Source organism: Sarcophilus harrisii, chromosome 4, assembly GCF_902635505.1.
Source record: "Sarcophilus harrisii chromosome 4, mSarHar1.11, whole genome shotgun sequence".
Taxonomy (NCBI): Eukaryota; Metazoa; Chordata; class Mammalia; order Dasyuromorphia; family Dasyuridae; genus Sarcophilus; species Sarcophilus harrisii.
The window spans coordinates 72,854,464-72,875,462 of NC_045429.1; the positions used below are offsets into that span (position 1 = coordinate 72,854,464).

Genomic DNA, 20,999 nt, shown 5'->3' on the forward strand with positions numbered 1-20,999 from the left:
CTCCCACACATTTTATTGGTTGAGTTCTCAAGAGTATTCTGAGATCCGTGTTTATAGTATAGTGATTTGCTATATGCTGGCCTATGAATGATCGGGAACTTCTAATGTATAATCCTATCCTCCAGGTTGTTCTTGGCTAGGTTGTAGGCACAGACTAAATTTTTATACCCTGCAGTGGCATGTCACACAGTTTTTATCATTTCTGTTAGCATTATGGTAGTTGCTACTCTTATTTTGTTCTCATCTTTTCTGATGGAAGTCAAACTGTCTGAGGGTGTCACGCTTTTGCTTTTATTCTTTCATATTTAATAGTCTGCAGATTGTTTCACAGGTGGCAAAAATGACTGCTTTTTGTAATTGAATAAGAACATTGAGATAGATGCTCATGTTCTGTGAGCTGACTGGGACAACTCCAGTGGCAGACAAGACAGTAGGAATGATATGTACTTTATCCTGTTCCCAAATGGTTTTAGTTTCTTCCACTAGATCTCTGTTTTGAAACATTTTGATTCCATGTAGTTTAGATATGTACTTTCAATATGGCAATATCTATTAAAAGCATTGTCATTAAATTTTTATGGGTCATTATTGTAGGCAACAATTTTTTTAAAAATTGCATAGTGATGCCCAATTCAAGCCAATATATTGTTGAATTCTCAAAAATATTTTGGAATTTATATTGTTAGTACACAAGTATGGCATCTGTCTATAAATGACAGTGATCTTCTCATGGAAATCCTAGATACCTGATCATGTCTAGATTTCTGATAGGTGCTGAATTTTTATAACCTTAGGTGATCCACTGTTTGGGTTTTCACTACATTATTGCCAAATCTACCCTAGTCAATGAGCCTAGAGCCCTTGAAGATAACTTTTCTGTAATTACTTGGGCCAGGAGCCAGATAAATTCGCAATTTACTGTCATAAATATTTCTACTTCTAGAATCAAATTGGCCTGAAGCCAGCATTTGTCTGATGCTTCTTTATCCATATAGTACAGGTTGAATTTAACCATGGAGTTCTTGTGCTATTGGGTCATCCATTTCATAGACTTTTCCCAGAGATAATCCACTTTCAGTTATATTTGACAGATCCAGAAAGTATATATCTGCAATCAGTTTTTATAATCACTTTGTGAAATGAGGTCTTTGTCTTTGAAAAGTTTTCCTGTAAATTTTTGACTTTTTTATCCTTATGAGTAGTATTGTTATTGTTATGTTAAACACCAAGATTCTATAAATCCCTTTATTCTGAAAGAAAATAGTACAGTGGTATGAGCATTAAAAGCAATATGCTGGCTCTCTAGTATTTGTCAAAAGGGTGACCTTGGGCAAGTCCCATGACTTCTTTTTGACTCAGTTATTGTAAAATGAAGGGCTTGGATTAAAGGATCTCTAAATGTATGTCTAAATCTATGATCCTGTGATCTGGTAAATAAAGAGTTTCCTTCCAGGGCTGAGCTAAGGAATGAAGAAAAAGCACAAATACTAGTGTGAGTGCAAGTGTTCCTAACATGGCAGGCGCTAAGTAAATATATGTTCAGAGAATGAATGCAACTCAGCTGGTCTCAGTGGAATTAGAAGGTGGTGCTGGGAGAGTGACATTTGGGACTTCATGGACAATAGAATGTTAGGGATGGCAGGGAGGTTAGAGAGGCAGGCGACATAATCTCTTACCTCATTGAGTTGAATGTGTATGTGTCCATGTGGGCTTCCAGATAGGTTCAAAAGATTATATGGAGAGAGCCATCTACATCCAGAGAGTGGACTGTGGGGACTGAGAGTGGATCACAACATAGTATTTTCAATTTTTTTTGTTATTTGCTTGTATTTTGTTTTTTTTTTCTCTTTTTTTCCCCTTTTTGATCTGGTTTTTCTTGTGCAGCATGATAATTGTGGAAATATGCATAGAGGAATTGCACATGTTTAACGTATATTGGATTACTTGCTGTCTAGGGAAAGGGATGGGGGAAGAGAGGAAGAAAAAAATTTGGAACACAAAGTTTTGCAAGGGTGAATGTTGAAAACTACCTATGCATATGTTTTGAAAATAAAAAGCTTTAAATAAAAAAAACATGCTTCCTTAATTTATTTGCTACTATAAAAAGAACTGCTATAAATATTTTGTGGGTCCTTTTCCTCTTTCTTTGACCTTTTTGGATTATAGGCCTAGGAGCAGTATCACCAAGCCAAAGTGTATGCAGAGTTTAATGATTTTCTAATTCTTAAAAAATTGCACAGAAATATCAGTCATCACTTTAAGGGTCTCATAAACTGATTCTTTTCTGTCCTTCTAAACTTCCTCCCTTTTATTCTTTTCTACACATTTTGCAATTCAATTTCACTCACCTGCTTTCAGTTCCTCAGAGATAATGCTTCTGTCTCTCATCTTCATGCCTTTGTGGAATTATCTTGGTTTTCTAGACTAGAAGACTTAGTTCAAATCCTACCTTCTTTAAGAGACCTTTCCCAGTCTTTCCAGTTCCTAATGACTTCAATGAACTCTTAATATGTCCTGTATAATACCTAAATAGCTTCATGTTTGTCCTCCCTCCTCCATTGGGTTGTGAGCTTCTTGAAGTCAGGGACTGTGTATATGCCTTTATTTGTATTCTTAATGCTTAGTATAGTGTCTGGCTCTATAATGTAAATGTTTAATATATGCTTGTGACACACACACACACACACACACACACACACATACACACACACTCACATAGTTTATTTATGTTTTCACATAGTTTTAATTTCTTTCACTAAGTCTCTATATTTTAAAAACTTTTCATTGGAGATTTTGAGTTTTCAATATTGCTGAAAACTTTCAGTATAGTTTTTTTTTTTTTTTTTGTATTTCTAAAAGGTTTCTCCTGGTGATTCATGGAATGTTTATAATATGATGCTGTCTGCACTTTGTGTCTGGCATGAATTTTGATTTTAGGTATAGCTACCCTCCATGTACCCCTGCAGGTTTTGGAGACTCATGAAAGGAGGTCCCTCTGCAGGGGATACGGAGAAGGTATTTCTGGGAGTTGGGTGTGGGGAGAAAGGGAACTTTGAAGTTTTGCTTCTAAAGCCAAGAATGTATATTTGTGGCCTTTCTTTAATGTAAACCACACATAGCCTCTTGGCTATTTTATCCAGAGCAATGGTGTTCTTGCCATTTATTCTAGTAATGTTTATTTAACAGTGGCAAGTAGACAGAGAAAGTGGTATATGAGGGCAAAAGTTTTTCTGAAGAGGTCCCTGGCAAAAGAATTTGAGAACCATGGATCTGGGAAGATACCAAATCTATTCCTTCTCTGAGCTGGAAATAATATAGCTTAAAGCATTTATTTCCTGAATTTTTACATAGGTTCTACAGAAAATCTTTTTATATACCAAGATCAGACCACAGAAAATCAAGACAACATCAGAGATCTAAGATCCAAGAAACCAAAAAATCCTATTTATTCACTATTGGGTTTCATGTTTGTTACAAAGTCCCAATCCCAGTATTTTCTTTCTTTTTTTCCTGCAGCCTGTTTTTGGGCTCAGATGTGATCAACAGCAGCACACCCACCAAAGAACAGCCTAAATCAACTCCGAGTGGGAGCTCTGGAGAAAGCATGGACTCAGTCAGCGTGTCATCGTGTGAATCGAACCACTCAGAAGCGGAGGAGGGCTGTATCACGCCTGTGGACACTCCAGATGAGCCTCAGAAAAAGGTACGTCTCTTCCACTCTAACCAGATGTGACATTTGCCATAGGAGTGGCTGTCATCAGTGTCACTACCCCACAAAACCCAAACATTTCTAAAGTACCAGGGGAGCGATACACTCTGAAGAAGGGGTGAAAGCAGAGAAGGTTCAATTTTGCCTCACAGGGAAGTCTATGTAAACTTTTCCTTAAAGCAATAAATCTGAAGCCAGCCAACAGGTGTATTTGGTCATGTTACTTTGGAAATGTTATTACATGGTTTTGGCTAAAGGCACTAAATAGATGAAAGATTGTGACCTTTAGCATGAATTACTTTAGGAAATGCTTAGGAGGGGTTTTCTGGGGAAAAGAAAATCACAAGTCAAAAAGTGAAGCATCATATTACAAAGTTTAGGTCTTCAAAGACCCAGTAATTATGAACATGATTAAGGAGCTCAAATTACATTTCCTACCTTAGATCTCTTTCTCTTGGGTTGCATAATGACTCAATAGACTGAAGTGAATAAAACTGAGCTTATATTGTAGAAGCAAGGAATCAGTTGGAAGAAACCTTGCAGGGGAAAAAATGTGAATGTGCCTTAAAAATTTTCAACAAATAGTCATGCACCCTGTAGTCAAAGGCCTCCAGTAAGGGTTACTTGCCACCTTGTGTCTAGATTTAGAACTGGGGGCTAGCTTACCCCTTCTCAGGGATGATGTAAATAGTATTTGTTATCTGGATGAAGGTTGAACTAGAAGACCTGCGGTTCTAACTTTCTGACTCTGTTCTCACATTGGAAACAGCTTAATGGCTCAGTGGATAGAATGCTGAACCTAGAATCAGGAAGACACTAAATCCAAATGTGGACCCAAATCCAAATGTGGCCTCCTATACTTAGTAGCTGTGTGATCCTGGGAAGGTCACTTAACCTTGTTTGCCTAATCCCCTGAAGAAGGAAATGGCAGATGACTCCAGTGTCCTTGCCAAGGAAATCCCATATGGGTCACAAAGAGTCAGACACAACTGGATAGCAATTCTCAGATCATCTTGGAGTTGGAAAAGTCCCAGGGGTTATTTAGTTCCATTTATGGTGAACAGAAATTCCATATATAAATCCTTATCTACCTAGACTCTACTTGGAGACCTTGTTGAAGAAACCCATTCTGTTTTTGTTCAAAACCTAGACAATGCTATGAAATAACATTAAAAGAGCTAGTCGTTCCATAATCACTCTATGACTTCTGAGCTAGTCAAACCACATCTGGAATATTTCATTAAGCAACCCAGATCGAGTCTATCCAATGTGATTTTTATCCAGCCGACCCTTATGGCATTTGTTGGCTTTTTCCATGTCTACAGTTGGTTGACTGGGAGACAATTTCTTATAGTAACAATACAAATAGACCTGTAAAATCAGGTTTCTAGGTCTGTTATTCTGTTGTGTTTCTAGAAGCTTGGCGTTACTGGAAAGAGCTATGGATAAATTGGACATCACTCTTTTGAAAGACTGGAAAATTTGATATTTCTGGGAAGAACAATGAAAAGCTTGTAACCTGCTCATATAACTTGATATAATAATTTTTCACTTGATATTTTACATGATTCTTCAAAAGTTCCTGACTTGAAATTCAGTAGATTTATCCTGCATGCAATATTATCTTGTGTAGTTTGTATATATTCATTAGTCCCTAAAGTTTCTGTATTGAAGTTACTTTGGCTTAGAGCATTGGACACTTGTAGTCAGGATGACCTGTGTTCTATTCCCTTAGATACTCGCTAGCTGTTGTTTCTCCCTTACAACTATGAGACAATAAAAGAAACTTGTTTTATTCAAATAAATAAAAGCAAAATAGTACATTATTTCTTCAACAATTCTCGTTCCATGATTTTGACAGAACCATGAACGTAAATTTGGAAAGTACCTATCTCAGATGCCATCTCATTGTATCGTAAATCTGTTTTTTTCTTTCCCCTAACTTTTCTATAATTTGTTAATAACATTTTCATCTTCCCAAGCACCCAGAATTGAACATTAAAATCATCCTTACCTCTTCATTCTTCTTCAACAACCACCTCTCAGTAGTTATCAAATCATATGAATTCTGTATAACATCCCTATTCGGACTGCCCACTTTAGTGCAGTACCTTAGTGAAGTCTAAACATCTAGCCTGACTTCTGGGAGGAGCCTTCCTGCTTCTGAATCCCCCCATTTTCCAATCTGTCCAGTCCATAGTTGCTAAAATAATCCTTTTAATTTGCATATCTTATCAGATTATTCACTTGTTCAGGAACCTCAGTGACTCTCCACAGCCTATGGGATAAAATTGCAAACAATGAGACCCATCATTTATCAGGAGTCACAGTCAAGCTTCAGTCAATCTAGCCTCAGTTCCTCCTAGTACTCTTTGTATACTCTACATTCTACTTGAACTAAGCCCCCAGCTACCTCTGTTATCCTCCACTATTGTTCTCCAGTCTCCCACCTCTTTCATTTGCACTATCCTGGAATATATTTTTTCCTGAGGCATTGAAAATCATTCTCTTCTATCAAAGCTTGGATGAGTTTTCACATCTTTCTCTTAATTCCCTTCTTTTGCTGTCATCATATTCTGCCTCATTTATATACATTTCCGAGTCCCTCAATTAGTTTATTAGCCCCTTTAGGGTAGAGATCTGGAAATCTTGGTTTCACTAAAACCTAGCATAGTGCCTTTTATTGTAAACACTTAATAAATATTTTCAAAATTAAATTGAATCCCCATCCAAAGACTGGGTCTCATTTCCAACATTTCTAATGATGCTCATAAAGTCTTTATTTGAAGAATGCCAATAGTAAGAAACTTAATTCCTCAAGACAAACTATTCCACTCTTGGCCATTTCTAATTGCTAGACACTGTTTACTTGTGTTAGCAAATCCCACTTGTTCTTTCTAGTTGAGTTTTTGGAGACTAAGCCAAACAAGCTCAACTCTTCATTCAGCTACCATTTGGGAATATTCATTATGTAACTAGATATAAATAATGCTATGTTAGGTGCTGTGATGACTACAAAGAACAGAAAAATACCCTTCCTGCCTTCTTGGATGGAGTGTACTGTCAAGGCATTTTGTAGTTCATCCTTATTAGATGCATTTTGTATCTTGCAAGTTAGTCATTTGGTTTTAATTTGAAAGTTCAATTTCTGATAAGGGTTTGGAGCTCACTAGCAATGAGTAGTCTATTAAGAGCTTAGACTAAACAGGATACAAGAATCTAAGATCTTATTTAATTTCAAATGTTTTTAGTAGGAAAGCACCTTCATTGGAGGCAGCTCTCAGAAGTTAGCGGTGGCCAACTGTTACTGTCTTTGTGGGGATTACTCAAAACTGGAAAAAAGATCATTTGGTGATATAAGAATCAACTGATTGATCAGTTAACAGAGGAGGAAGATACATGCAAGTGAAGTTAGAGAAATGGGCAGAGGAAGATAAAGAAGAAAGGCAGGGGTCCACAGAACTGGAAAATTGAAAGGAAAAACAAGTCACATTTGTTTTTAGTCTTACACTAAGTCAACTCTTGAGCCTGGTAAATTCTACACACAAAGGTGAACTTATGGGAAAACGAACAAAGTAAAAGGAAGAGAAAAAAGGATGATAAGGGAGTGATAAACAATAGGAAACCTTGGAATCCAGTCCCTCCTCTGACACTATTTAGCTGTGGCTTTGGAGCAAGCCATTGATTCTTTCTGGGTCTTGCTTTCCTCATCTCCAAAGTAGGGGTAGGGACCAAATCTGGATTTCATTGGTATTGAAAACCCCCAGATGAACTTCCCTAAAAATTAGAGTCTTATAGGGTTTCCTCAAGAACTAAGAAGTGGTTTGCTTGGGGTCACAAAGCCAGGACATATCAGAAACCAGAGGTGACCTCCAGTCTCTGTGCTTCCAAGGTTACTTTCTGTCCTCTTTGTTTTGCTGCCTCTTATCTCTAAAATATGAATAATAAAGCTTGCCTTGTTTGCTTCCTCAGTACTATGAGGACTTAACACATAAAGCTCCATATGTGAGCTATTGTGTACTTTAGCCTCCTATTTGTAGCTACTGGAAATGTTTTTAATTTGAAGATTTAACCTTCATTGCCATTGATGGCGATCTTTATTGGGGCATATCACATGACTGATAAACATGATACAATCTGGTGTCTTGTGAATGAGGGAAAAGATAGTGAAACTAACAACAAGGACTAATTCCGGGAGGTACATTCTCCTCCCATTCTGTTGGGAGCTCAATGACTTTAACTGAATACTAATTAACTATAAGGATAAACATGAGAACACATTTCATTTACCATTTCTTTTACTTGGCAAATTTGGAGGAATCAAGACCTGACTTTATAAACTATTGAAAATGATAAAAAGAAATTTTTTGTATGTGGATATGTATATGTATATGTATATATGTATACATGCATATCTCTCTCTATACACATATATGTATATGGAAATGATTAAACACTTTTTGTATATGGATGTGCATTTATGTATGTATATATGTATATCTATATGTGTATACCTATATATAGATATATGTATATTGAAAATAGTAAAAAAAAATTTGTTTTGTGGATATGCATCTATGCATGCACACATATGTAAATATAAATATGTCTTGTACATCAATATAAATCTTATGTATGTGTCAATGTAAATATTGTATATCATGTATGTCAATATATTATAATATGCATATATATGTCAATATAAAAGTTAAAGAACCAGGACAAATTCTAAAAATCAATCGAATTGCCCCTACATAGTGAACAAAAAGGATATTTGACTGCGAAAGAAGGTAGGACGGTTATATAATCAAAACTTAGGATGAAAACCAAGCAATTGGAAGCCAGACTTTTGCTATAACAGTAGTCCTAGGTAGATTTTTTATGTCTATGCTTATATCTGTGTGTGTCTATATCTATAACTAGCTATATCCAAGAGCCAATATTACTCAGGAGATCAAGGGCTGGCCTTGTTCAAGCCTATCTCTGGCACACTGTCACTTCATCACCACATGACCCTGTGTAAGTCACTTAAACTCTTGGAGCCCCCCAGCACTTTTCTAAGACTTCTTTAAGTTATAGAATGGTTTCTTGTCTGCATTGATAGAGAGCTTCCTTTGCTAGAGAAATCACTGATATGGTCAATTTTATGTCACTCTTTATATATAAGAAACTACATTTCATGGTTAAAAAAAAATGATTGAAAACTCATCTTGAGTCACTCAATGCATTTGTACTGGTATAAAACAAAGAATGTAAATAACAGAATAGTCTGTGTATCACCCAGAAGCCACAAGAGGAAGGATGGCTCTCTTGCTGAAAAGCATGGAGGAGGCGTGGATAACATCAACAATTTACATTGTTCCCTGATGGTAAAACTGATGAATTATTCATAGTTTGGTTACTACCCAGACAGTCTGACCACAATTTGACAACAGTAAAATTTGTAAAGATTACGATGCAGAAGAAAATTTACAAACAGACCCAACATCAAATTCATATGTGGATTAAGAAGGACTCTCCTATTTGCTTCACTGTGGCTAGGATTATATTTATTGAAGGAAGCCAGTCCAACTCCCTACTAAAGCCCCAGTTCAGTGCCTCCTCATGCTTTCTTTCTAAGATTACACCAGTGAAGTGCAAACTATGGTAGATCCCAAGCTGGAAAAACTTCAGGCAAGACTGAAGTAGTTATGTTTTGTTTTGTTTTTTTCCTGCAGCAGGTAATTGTGAGAATCAACTAAATCTGTATTAAAGCACTTTGTAAACTTTTAAGTGCTTTTTAACTATGCTAGCTTTTAATATTGTTATTACTAACGACAGCAAATCACCGAAGAACATACTATTTTAGTGACTGTGGATAATATTATAAGCAAAATCATTCTGCTAAGATTATATATCAAAGGACCTTAGATCTAAGTTTGCAAACAGACTAATGTATAAATACAGAATTAAGAAATTCCAGAATGTAATACAGTATTACTGGAATCAATCAATGACTCCCATTCAACATGTTGACAAAGAACTAGGACAAATTATAAAAATCAATTGAATTGTCCCTATGTAATAGAACAAAAAAGGTATTTAACTGAAAGATATTTTCTTAAATGTATAAGTTAGTAGAACTCATTGATATAGTTGCCCCTCAAGTAAAAATGCTGCAGAAAAAAAACAGTAAATTTCCATTTATCTGGTATTTAATGACTACAACAAGATTTTGGAGGGTTATACTTCTCATTGTTTTGAGAAAAACGCAAATAATAATAAAAGGAAACTAATGTTGTGAGTTTTTAAAAAAATTATTTCCACATTATTTTATAGGGTTGTTATGAATGTGCCCATAGCAAAATATCCATAATATAATGGATATATAATCCATAATAAATGGATCCATAAGATCCAGAGAGAGGGAGAGAGGGAGAGAGAAGAAGGAAAGAACTAATAGTTTTAAGATCTCTTTCTAGTGCTGTGAGATGTTAATTTGGAGTCCAAAATTTGTTATTTTTTGTCTTTGCTGCCATCTGTTGGTTATTCTTTGGAAGAGCAGCAGGGAATCCTGGCAATGAGTCCTAAAATGAGGAGGGGCCTTAGCAATCACGTCACAGTCATCCCATCTCCCAGGCCAAAAGGAGCTTAGAGGGCCAAATCTTGGGAAGTCTGTCCAAGCAGGGAGTACAGGGTGGGAAGTCTTTCAGGGGGACTCTTACTAAAGGATAAAGTCGGTGATATTAGTTCGGCTCCCCCATTTTACAGATGAAAGAAAAATCTGTCCCTATGAGGCAGAATTCACAGATGTGCAACAATCAATCCAAGGACCTTCGGAAACTAGGGTCTCCTCTACCAGAGAAGAAGATGCTTGTACATGGTCTAATGGGTAAAATAACAGTGGATATAGTTACGTATCTGTCCTGTCTCTTTTCTGAGAGTTGTATAAAGTTTCTCATTTTCCTTTTTCCTTTTTTTTTTTTTTTTTTTTCCTTTTCCAGCTCTCGGAATCCTCCTCATCTTGCTCCTCTATCCATTCCATGGACACAACTTCCTCAGGATTGTCATCCTTCATCAACCCCCTCTCCTCCCCTCCGGTCACCAACAACAACCCGAAAAACCACAAACGCTCCATCTCAGTCACATCCATTACCTCGACAGTGCTGTCTCCAGTTTACAATCAACAGAATGAAGACACTTGTATAATCCGGATCAGCATAGAAGACAACAATGGGAACATGTATAAAAGTATCATGGTAAGTGTTTTAGCTCTTTCACCCAGATGTATGAGTGCTCAGACTGATGTGTATGGTTATATGCATGAAGGTGGCAAGTGACGTTATATTTGAGATGTAGAGAGGGGAGGGGAAACCTCGAGGCAGGAAGAAATAACTTCAGATACAGCCTCCAACATTACTAGTTCTATGACCTTGGGTAAACCTTTTAAACTCTACCTCAGTTTCCTTTGCTAAAAAAAATAGTATCTATTTCTGTTCTGTTCTGAAGATCAAATAAAATAATGTTTGTGAAGCACTTAGCAGAATGCCTGGCACAGAGTAGGAACTTAATGCTTGTTCACTTCCCCTCTCCTCTTTCCTAATAGGAAAAACATCACACACACACACACTCACTAAGCAAAATGAATTTTAGGAGGAAAGGCACTGGCCACTGAAGGATCAGGAAATCGTTCCTTCTGATTTATAATCATTTCACCTATAGTATCTAGATGAAAAAAGAGAAGGAAACTAATGTCGTAAAAGTAGTGATTTGACTTCTTGTCTGCTTTCCTTTTATTACTTGCACTAAAATTCCATAGAAATTCTCTAAAGGTCTATGTCTGAGATTTAGTTCTGTTATAAAGTGAGTAGGGAAGGGGAACATCTCTTATTAGAAGCACCATCAGGTTCTTGTGGAGGATAAGGTGATGGATTAATTTCTTGAGTCTTAAAAAGAAAAGAAAGAGGCTGATGGAGAGCTGAGAGGCAGTAAAGTGACCTCCAGAGCTCTTGGTTCCTTCCCCATAATCTGTTGGAGCATTAGCATCCACCCCTCACTCCAGACTCCCTACTTCAGACCATAGGAACCACCTCCAATAACTTGAAATTTCCAGAAAGCTGGAAGAGAGGGCACCCCCTTCCCATCATTGGAGGGAGGAGATCACATTCATTCCTTGGCTCTGTGCAACTCTGAATATGTTTCCTTCTGAAACACTGTTGCGTATGGTGATTAGATTTACTGTTACTTGCTATTAGCCCACTATGTATTTATGTATACATACATATGCACACATATACACACACATCTCTCTGGTGCATTATGAGTTAAATAGATTTTTGTAGGCTGGCTGAGAACCTACCCGCTTTTTATAGCATTGTTTGTAGGGAAAAATGCATTCCAACTTATAAAAAAAATTTAAAAACAGATTGGGGACACTTTGCCTGATAATAAGTTGAGAATAACTTTTCTAAGTTGCTCCACAAAAGGATGTCTCTGGGAAAAGTTCCCTCCCACATTACCCTGAGATTGTACATGTCAGGGAAAGTTAGTGGTTATGGATTCTTCAGTAAAGAAACTGAATATCTCTTAGGTGTATCTTGGTAAGAAATTTGCATCTGGCTGACTAAGTACAACAGCAGCCTCCAGTGACCAGGGTATTTCATTCAGGCTGACAGGAAACAGATCTTCCTCTTTCAGACTTGGGACGTGCACCTATTTTCCCCTTACAAATTCATATCACAGATGTCTCAGGCACAGGAAGATAAGCGAGGTCATTGCTATTTGTTTTCAAGGGGCTGATTTTAATAAATTGAGCTTTCAGAACTTTGTTCAGAATGAGTTGCTTCATTAAGAGTATTGTAGGATAGGAATGAAGCCGAGAAACCTTTAATGTGCAGGAAAAAATGTGTTTCCTGTTGTGCTGGTGTCTTCCCATTCATTGATGCCCCTGAACAGAAAGCAACAAACAAATAAAAATAAAACCTCTTAGTGCTGCGGATGGACAGGTGACTTGCTTGTAAGTAGCAGGAAGTGTACGCTTCAATGGCTATTATTCTCTCACAGATGGAATAGATGTAATTTATCATTCCTTGGTTGGTCCTGTTTGTTGCATCCAGAAAGTCTCAAACTCAGGAAAACAATATTAAATATTGTTGCTTTAAAACATTGCTATATGGTTCTCAGTGCTCACGGAAGTTGAGAGTGCTATAGTAGGAGAATCGGGTCTTTAGCTCGGTTGCCCAATCTCGGGGACTACAGGAAGTCAGCCTTCCCCTTCTCATCTCTGATATTCCAACTGTAGTTCCTAGCAATTGTAGCAACAACCATGCTCCCAGGCAGGGATCTGTGCACTGGCATTTTCCAGATCCATAAGTCAGTAAGTAGGTCCTTTCAGGGGGAGAGTGCCTCTGTTCCCTGAGCGGGCTCTCATGCACCTCCAGAGTCTCGAGGAACAGTCCTTTTTGGCTGGTAAGCCATCCCTCCCTTCTCATGTGGTGACACTCTGCCCAAAGGGGTCCTTACTACAAACCAGGGAGTGTGTTTCCCATATAAGAGGGCCATTACGTATGGCCAATGGCAGTGTGTTTGACTATGAATATGTAATTTCTGCTAAGCAGCAAGGTTGGGCAGTGATTAAACCACTGTGCCTTGTATCAGGAACACCTGAGTTCAAATACAGATTTACTCACTTACTTTACAACCTTGAGCCGTCACTTAACCTATTTTTCTCAGTTTCCTCAACAGTAAAATGGTTTTAACCACTTCTTAAGGTTGTTATGAGGATCAGTCATGAGATGACTTTTGTAAAACACTTAAGAAAGCATCCGGCATGTAGTAGGTAGTATATAAATGCTAACTATTATTATTGTTGTTATCAATATTTGTATAGTGCTTAAGTCTGAGGACAACCTAGTAAAGTGGAGAGTTCTAGTATTGTTACCCCTCTTTTTACAAGGGAGAAAATTGAGACTCCGTGTCTTGCTGAAACTCACATAGTCTATGGTAGCAACCAGACCAGAATCCTTTGTGCTCTTATTTGGGACCTATAGCTCATTAATAAGTTGAAATTATTTTTCTGAGTTGTTCCACAGCTGATTCTTTGTTCTCTGTTAGCAAAATCTTCATCTGGTATGAACATATCTCTCCCTCCCCCCCCCCCACCCCAAGTAATGTGCTCTGTGTAGGTTCAAGTAAAGGGAGAGGCGGAATCCCAGAGTGGTTTAAGACTGTTGTCCTCACAGCAACAACTTGTATTTTTTTCATCACTTAGTACCTTGTAGGCACTTGTTTATTGAATGACTCACTGACATGACAGTACTGGGGGTTCCCTATTGATGGGCCATAAGGAACAAAATTTTCATGAAACACGGAACTTGATATTTTCCAGTTAACAAGCCAGGATAAAACTCCAGCTGTCATCCAGAGAGCCATGTTGAAACACAACCTTGATTCAGACCCTGCGGAGGATTATGAGCTTGTCCAGGTCATCTCGGAGGACAAAGGTGAGTAGAAACTGCTCGGGATATCTCCAACCATAGGATCGTGGGTGCACCAAATGCTACCATTGGCTGGGACCTTAAAGATCATTGAGCCAAACCTTTGTTTTATGAAGAGTGAGACTTGGAGGTGTCAAATATAGTCACACTGACCTTGCCAATGGGCGAGACAAGACTGAGATCCATATTTTCTCCTGTTATCTACTTCTCTTCAAATTTGGGATATAGAGGACCAATATAGTAAATTAAATAGTCTGAAGTATTCTTATATTTATCTTTTGTATTAGCTCTATTCTGGAACCAAGAATAGAAAACAGTGTGGCGTTTTTCATGGGATTGAAAAAATAGCCTTTAAAAAATCATCTTTTTAAGAGCCTCTGGGGATTTTCATAACTCATGGAACAAAATTCTAACTTGCCTTCATTGCTCAAAGTCCTATTTCCTTTCTTTGCCTAATATGATAATTTCAGAGAAAAGCTTTATCTTCATTTGTGATTGATCCTTGGCTACCAGTAACTCCTTCTCTTAACAATTGAAATTAAAATTTTTCTGCTTCTGCATCCCAAAGAAAGAATACTTGGTATAGCCCTTCATTGTGTTGGGATGCTCCTTACTCAAAGAACCCTTCTCTGGAGTATCACACCTCTAAGATGATCATTCTGGGAAGATGCACCTAACAAGATTTGTTATATGTTTTTTTTTTAATTTTATTGAATTCTTTTTAAAATATCTCCCAAATATCCCATTGTATCTCTTTTCTTCCCAGCTTCCAGAGAACAATTGCTCATAACAAATAATTTTTAATTTATTACTCACTTTGGAAAGTGAAAACCCAATATATGATGAAACTGAAGGAAAGACTTTTATAATAGAATTCAGTGCCACAAATATATAATCAAGCATATTAGAAATATGAGTGCTCTTAGGAAACATCTAGTAGAGCATTCTTAAAGCATGGTCTGGGGACCTCTGAAGATCCTTGAGACTCTTTCAGTGGGTCTGTGAAATAGAAATAAATTTAAGAATCATACTAATATGATTTAATTTCTAATTAAATTTAATACTGATAGAGATAAGTGGGAAGATTGGTGGGGAGGGTTCCTTAATGCTTATTAAGAATGTAAAGGAATTCTAAAGCCAAAAATGTTTGAAAGCTACATTCATTGAACTAGTCTCCCATTGTACAGATGAGAAAACTGAAGTTTTCAAAAAAGCAAAGTGCTTTGCCCAAGGCATCACAGCTAATTAGTTGGAGCTGAGGCTAGAACTTAGATTCCCAGACTTGTAGTCCAGAGTTCTTTACACCAAATATTAGAGGATATGTCACTTGAAACAACCCAGGTCTTTTGCTATTACTTCAGTTCCATGCCATCCACCACTGTGATTATAGTTGTGATATTCTATTGCTGTTATCCCTGTGTGGGACAGTCATACCCCTAAGTCCTATACACTTTTAAAATTAAATGTGCATGAAAATTAGTTTGTAATGAAAATTTCATTATATTCCAAAAGGCAATTGGAATAAACCATTAGATATTACAAAATCAAAACTGGGAGTACTTGAGCTAGGTTTGGCTCTTATTAATTCTTTTTGCATAATAGTATATAGGGCATTGAATAAGGCAACACTCTCTCATGATATATAGTGGTTTACTTTTGCTTCATCTTATGGGATATTTGGATTTTGGTTAGTTTTGGAAAATATGGATCCAATTCTGGATGGAATTGATTGACCAAGTGCCTCAACAAAGTTGTCTTGTTTTTCACTGTGGACTCATCATCTTCTGGGAGGAAAGTCAGTGCAGGGAAGATAATAGGTTGGAGTTCTGATTCTAACATGATCTCTAGGGCATTACAAAATATTTTATCCCTTTGAGCCCTGGTTTTCTTTATGTGATAATGGAAGGGGAGGCCATTGAAGCTATTCAAATTTGTTTAGTTCATAGGACCTAGAGTTAAACAGGACTTGAGAAAGCACCTAATTCCCAGCTTCTTAAACTGTGGATTGTAACCCTTATGAGAGTCTCAAAACCAAATGTGGGAGTCATGAAATTATGATTTATCATTAGTAAATGTTTGATTTGTGTACATATTTTATATACCTATATATTTGGGGTCATATATAAAAAATTTCTCAGACAAAAAGGGGTTACCAATGAAAAAAAAAGTTTAAGAAGTCCTGAATTCTAATTTATGATTCAGTGTGGAAAATAATATTTGAGTTCCAATCAGGATTAAGCAAATTGGTGCTGTCTATTCTGGATTTTGATTTCTGGATTGGTTCAGATCTCTGGAACAAAGGTCATATCCCAACCCTATGCTAAGCATAGAGTCTATGTCATAAAAAGAAAATAAGTGATATAAAGTCCTGTCCTACATTCTATTGGGCGATGGGATAGGGAAAGACAGATAGCATTTAAATAAACAGAAAAATAAAGTCTAATTTGAGGAGGAAGGGCACACTAATAATAGGGGGCAGGATCAGAGCTCTGTAGATAGAGCCTTGAAGGAAGCTAAGAATCCTAATAGGTGGAGATGAGGAAGGGCATGAGGATGGTCATTACAGAAGCTTGAGAGTACAAAATTGGGGAAGACAAGTGTCTTTATAAGATTGTGCCTGAAGAGGAATATGGTGAAAAAAGTTTCGAAAGGTAAGCTAGAGTAAGCATGTGAAGGAAGACCTTGAAATGCCCAACTGAAGAATTTTTATTTTTTTGAGGCAATGGGGACCTGGTGAAAAATTTTGAACAAGGGCTTGATGTGGTCAGTACTTCAATTTGGCAGCTATGTAGACTGGAGTGGATGGATGGGAAAGAGGAGAGAGTCATAGGGAGATGAAATAGAGCGGTCATCGGGCAATGCTTTGTGGCAATGCACTTCAAGAGAAGGAGGTGAACCGAAGGGATGCTTGGAGGAAGCATCACTGGGGATTGACAGACAAACTGATTGGGGGTGCAGGGGAGAGAAGGACCCGAGAGGTGAGCGCTGGCCTCCCATGTACACTGACTCCTTCCTGTTTCCTCTCTTTTCCAGAATTGGTCATTCCAGATACAGCAAATGTCTTTTACGCTATGAATAGCCAGGTGAACTTTGACTTCATCCTACGGAAAAAAACAGCCCTGGATGAACAGGTGAAATTGCGGAGTCGGACCAGCTTGACGCTGCCCAGGACAGCAAAGAGAGGCTGCTGGAGCAATCGGCACAGCAAGATCACCCTCTGAAAGGGAGCAGGAGGAGCTCACCAAAGCAGGGAACGGACCAGGGAGGGTGACAGGAGAACTTCAACTACCACCCAGTATTAGGGAGCCTTCATCTATTCAACAAATATTTATTGAGCATCTGCTATGTGTATGGCACTGCACAAGACACCTTGGGGCAATACCAAGATCAATTAGATATGAAAGAGATGAACTACTACTGCAGTGTTCCTCCTCGACCGATTTGGGATGAGAATGCAAAGTTACCCGCATATAGAAATATATAGGCGTCTTTGTGTATGTGTGTATATATACATAAACATATTTTATATATATATATATATAAATGTATATATATGTGTATGTGTGTATGAAAGGAACTTTATGGGATATTCTGGACTATGGGAAAAAATTTGCACATTGGCCTAGGACGATACGGTCATTTTTTTTTAATAAGGGGGAAAAAAAAAAAGAAGTTACTGAAAACATATATAGCCTTACACACCTTCCAATTAAACGGAATCAGATCCTAGGAATACGAATTTTCCTTTGTGCCAGTATTACTTGTAACATGAACTTCAAATTTTATTTTTCTAAGAGGGAAAAACCTCTGAAAATCAAGTGCCACCAGAGACAAACAAGTGCAGGACGAGAAGAGTCACCATCAGCTGAATGAAAGACCGACTTGGAAAGGGTCTGGAGGAGCTGGTGACCCTCAGTGTCCGCCTGCACGTGCCCCATTCTGTCAGCCTGGGCTGGAGAATGGGCGAGGAGCTTAGGTTTCCCCCTGAAGCTCAGCTGGAAAGAGTGCTAGATTTTGGAGCCGGAGGACCTGGTTCTAAACCCCACTCTCTGACTTACTACCTGTATGACCTTGGCCATTTCACTTCTTCCTTGAGCCTCAGTTTCCAAATCTGAAAAATGAGGAGCTTGGACTTAGTGATCTCTAAGGTCCCATCCAGCTCTACATCTATAATCTACCTTGATCCATTTGCTCAACAAATTGCTTTTCTGGAGGAGGAAGAGGAGGAGAAAGAACTTATTTTGTCATCTTCAGATTTCTCTGACCAACATTTTGTTTTTTGCACCCATTCAGGACCAGAATACGGACTTTAGTTTTTCCTTCTAAAAACATTCAGAAAGTGGGTCATGCTTGTTTTTGCACAAACACTCACGTTTTTGGTTACTCACCAGCCAGGCAAGGAAGTGAAGAAGACGTCCGACAGCTGCGGACTCTGTCCATGTTTGAAGGCCACTGGTCATTGCCTTTCTGGATAAATGCCTTTTGTGTGCACAGCTGCCTATCATGCTGGGCTTCTGCTACCAGAATTGCTGTTCCTCATCATTCTGTGCAATTATTCCTCAGGTGTAGAATTCTTTTTGGAGACTGACTTAGATTGGGGACTTGGAGTCTGTGAAGGAATTGATTCCTGAGCATCGATTGACCCATTGGCTGCCTCTGAAGATGTGCCTGTTTATTGTAGCAGTGCCCAGTTTGACTTTAATTATTAATTTTTGTAGCATCACTGTGCCTAGCCCACACCTCCCCAGGGCAGGGTGGGGGACAGCCACCTTGTGGGGTCAGGGGGTGCATGCCAACTCAAATGTTTCTTAACAAGGTACATTCTCCAAATGGAATAAAGAAGTTAATTTTGCGTATGGACCCCCTCCCCCTCTATAGCTGCTATTACTCTGTCTCACTTGGAAGTGAAATTTTTATTGCCAACTATGCCATTTTCCTCCAGAATCTGAGGTATGGTAAAAGTCATTTTAGGGGTTTGAATTAAAAGCCATATATGTTCAATATTGACGTGTAAGAAGCACTTACAGAATGTCATCCTTAAATTTTTTTCTCAGATTATTAATCTGCATTCCAAAAATTAAAAATAAAATGAAATGAACTGAGATTATAAAATTTAGATTATATACATAGTTTTCTCTGTGCCAGCTCTGTAACGCGACTATGAAAAGTTGTGTCTTGTTTATGTTCTGTGAACAGCCATAATAAATCAAGCTTGGGGAACTGGAAAGGTCTGAAGAGCCATAATGCATGGACAAGACAAAACACAATCTTAGAGAATGCCTTACATCTTGCTCGCCTTTCTCAGAGATGTTGATCATTGCACTGTAAAGATGCCCAACCTCACACGGCATGGAGACATTATCAGGTCCATCTTCAGTTTGGGGAGAGGAGGGAAAAAAGTGGCAGGTGACGTGGCCGTGAGCCTCACAGTGTGACTAACCAACCAGATGGATCGACACTAGAGCCTTAGCCTGTTTTTCAGGCTGTAAGTCCAGAAATAACCTATAAGAATGTGTGGTTGAATGTCCCCCGAGCCCAATGTGTTTGCTTGTATATACTGTACATGTAGAGATTAGATTTATATACTGTACTGTACAAAACCTGTATTTTTCATTTTTAAAGATGATGAAAATGTCCAGTGGGATAAAATAGCCTCATTTATTTAATGCCATATTTTAAATACCATTTTGGTTCCTAATGGACAGCTTGTATGTGCTTTAGCCACTTGCACTCTTATTTGGCGTCTCTAGCATCTGTTTACCTTCTGGTTAAACTAATAAACTTATTTGGGAATAGGAGGCATGTGCTGCCTAAAGCCCAAGGGATTATGTCATGAATGTCATTCATCTCCTCACATTGATTTCTTGCTTCCCAATAGGAAGAGCTTGAATACTTTCAAAGTAGAAGTTACCACCTCACAGGTCAGCACATGTTATTTGGGGGCAGCTTCTTCCCTCCCTCTCTCCCTTTCTTTCCTTCTCCTTTCTTTCTTTCTTTCTTTCTTTCTTTCTTTCTTTCTTTCTTTCTTTCTTTCTCTCTCTCTCTCTCTCTCTCTCTCTCTCTCCTTCTCCTTTGCCCCTTTTTTCCTCTCCCTCCCCCCTGCCTCTACCTTTACCCCTCTCTCCTTTTCCCTCTCTCTTCCCTCCCTCTGACCCACTCCTCAGTACTTAGAATATATCTACCATGAAGTCTCTAATCATTTCACAAATTTCTAATGTTGTCTCTCAAATGAAGTTCCCAACTTTAAGGAAAAAAAAACATATTTCCATATTTATCATGCTGCACAAGAAAAATAGATCAAAAAGGAAAAAAAGAGAAAGAATAAAATGAGCAAACAACAACAAAGGTGAAAATACTCTGCTTTGATCCATGTTTATTCTCCATAGTTCTCTCTCTGGGTGTGGATGGCACTTTCCATCCCAAGTCTATTGGAATTGCCTTGAATTGGAATTGCCTCATTGTTGAAAAGAGCCATGTCCATCAGAATTGATAATCATACAATTTTGTTATTGCCATGTGCAGTGTTCTCTTGACTCTACTCACTTCACTTAGCATCAGTTCATAGAAGTCCAGGTCTTCCTAAAATCATCCTGCTGATCGTTTCTTATAGAAAAATAATATTATCTAGAAGATGATGACCAGTCCTGATGGATCAGGCCATCCTCAGCAACGAGATCAACCAAATCATTTCTAATGGAGCAGTAATGAACTGAACTAGCTATACCCAGAAAAAGAACTCTGGGAGATGACTAAAAACCACTACATTGAATTCCCAGTCCCTATATTTATGCACACCTGCATCTTTGATTTCCTTC

The 20,999-nt window shown here is 38.0% G+C and overlaps 1 protein-coding gene across 4 annotated transcripts in view; it reads left to right on the top strand.

Annotated features, from left to right (window-relative positions):
• RGL1 (ral guanine nucleotide dissociation stimulator like 1) overlaps positions 1-20,009 on the top strand; it is a 306,958-nt gene extending 286,949 nt beyond the window's left edge. For all 4 annotated transcript variants that reach the window (XM_031937021.1, XM_023501823.2, XM_031937022.1 and 1 more), the window contains 4 exons: positions 3,517-3,703; positions 10,693-10,947; positions 14,076-14,190; positions 17,218-20,009. In XM_031937021.1, coding sequence (XP_031792881.1) covers positions 3,517-3,703; positions 10,693-10,947; positions 14,076-14,190; positions 17,218-17,405 — 745 coding nt within the window. In that variant the 3' untranslated portion in view covers positions 17,406-20,009. The remainder of the gene's footprint in view (positions 1-3,516; positions 3,704-10,692; positions 10,948-14,075; positions 14,191-17,217) is intronic.
• The last annotated feature ends 990 nt before the right edge of the window (positions 20,010-20,999 follow it).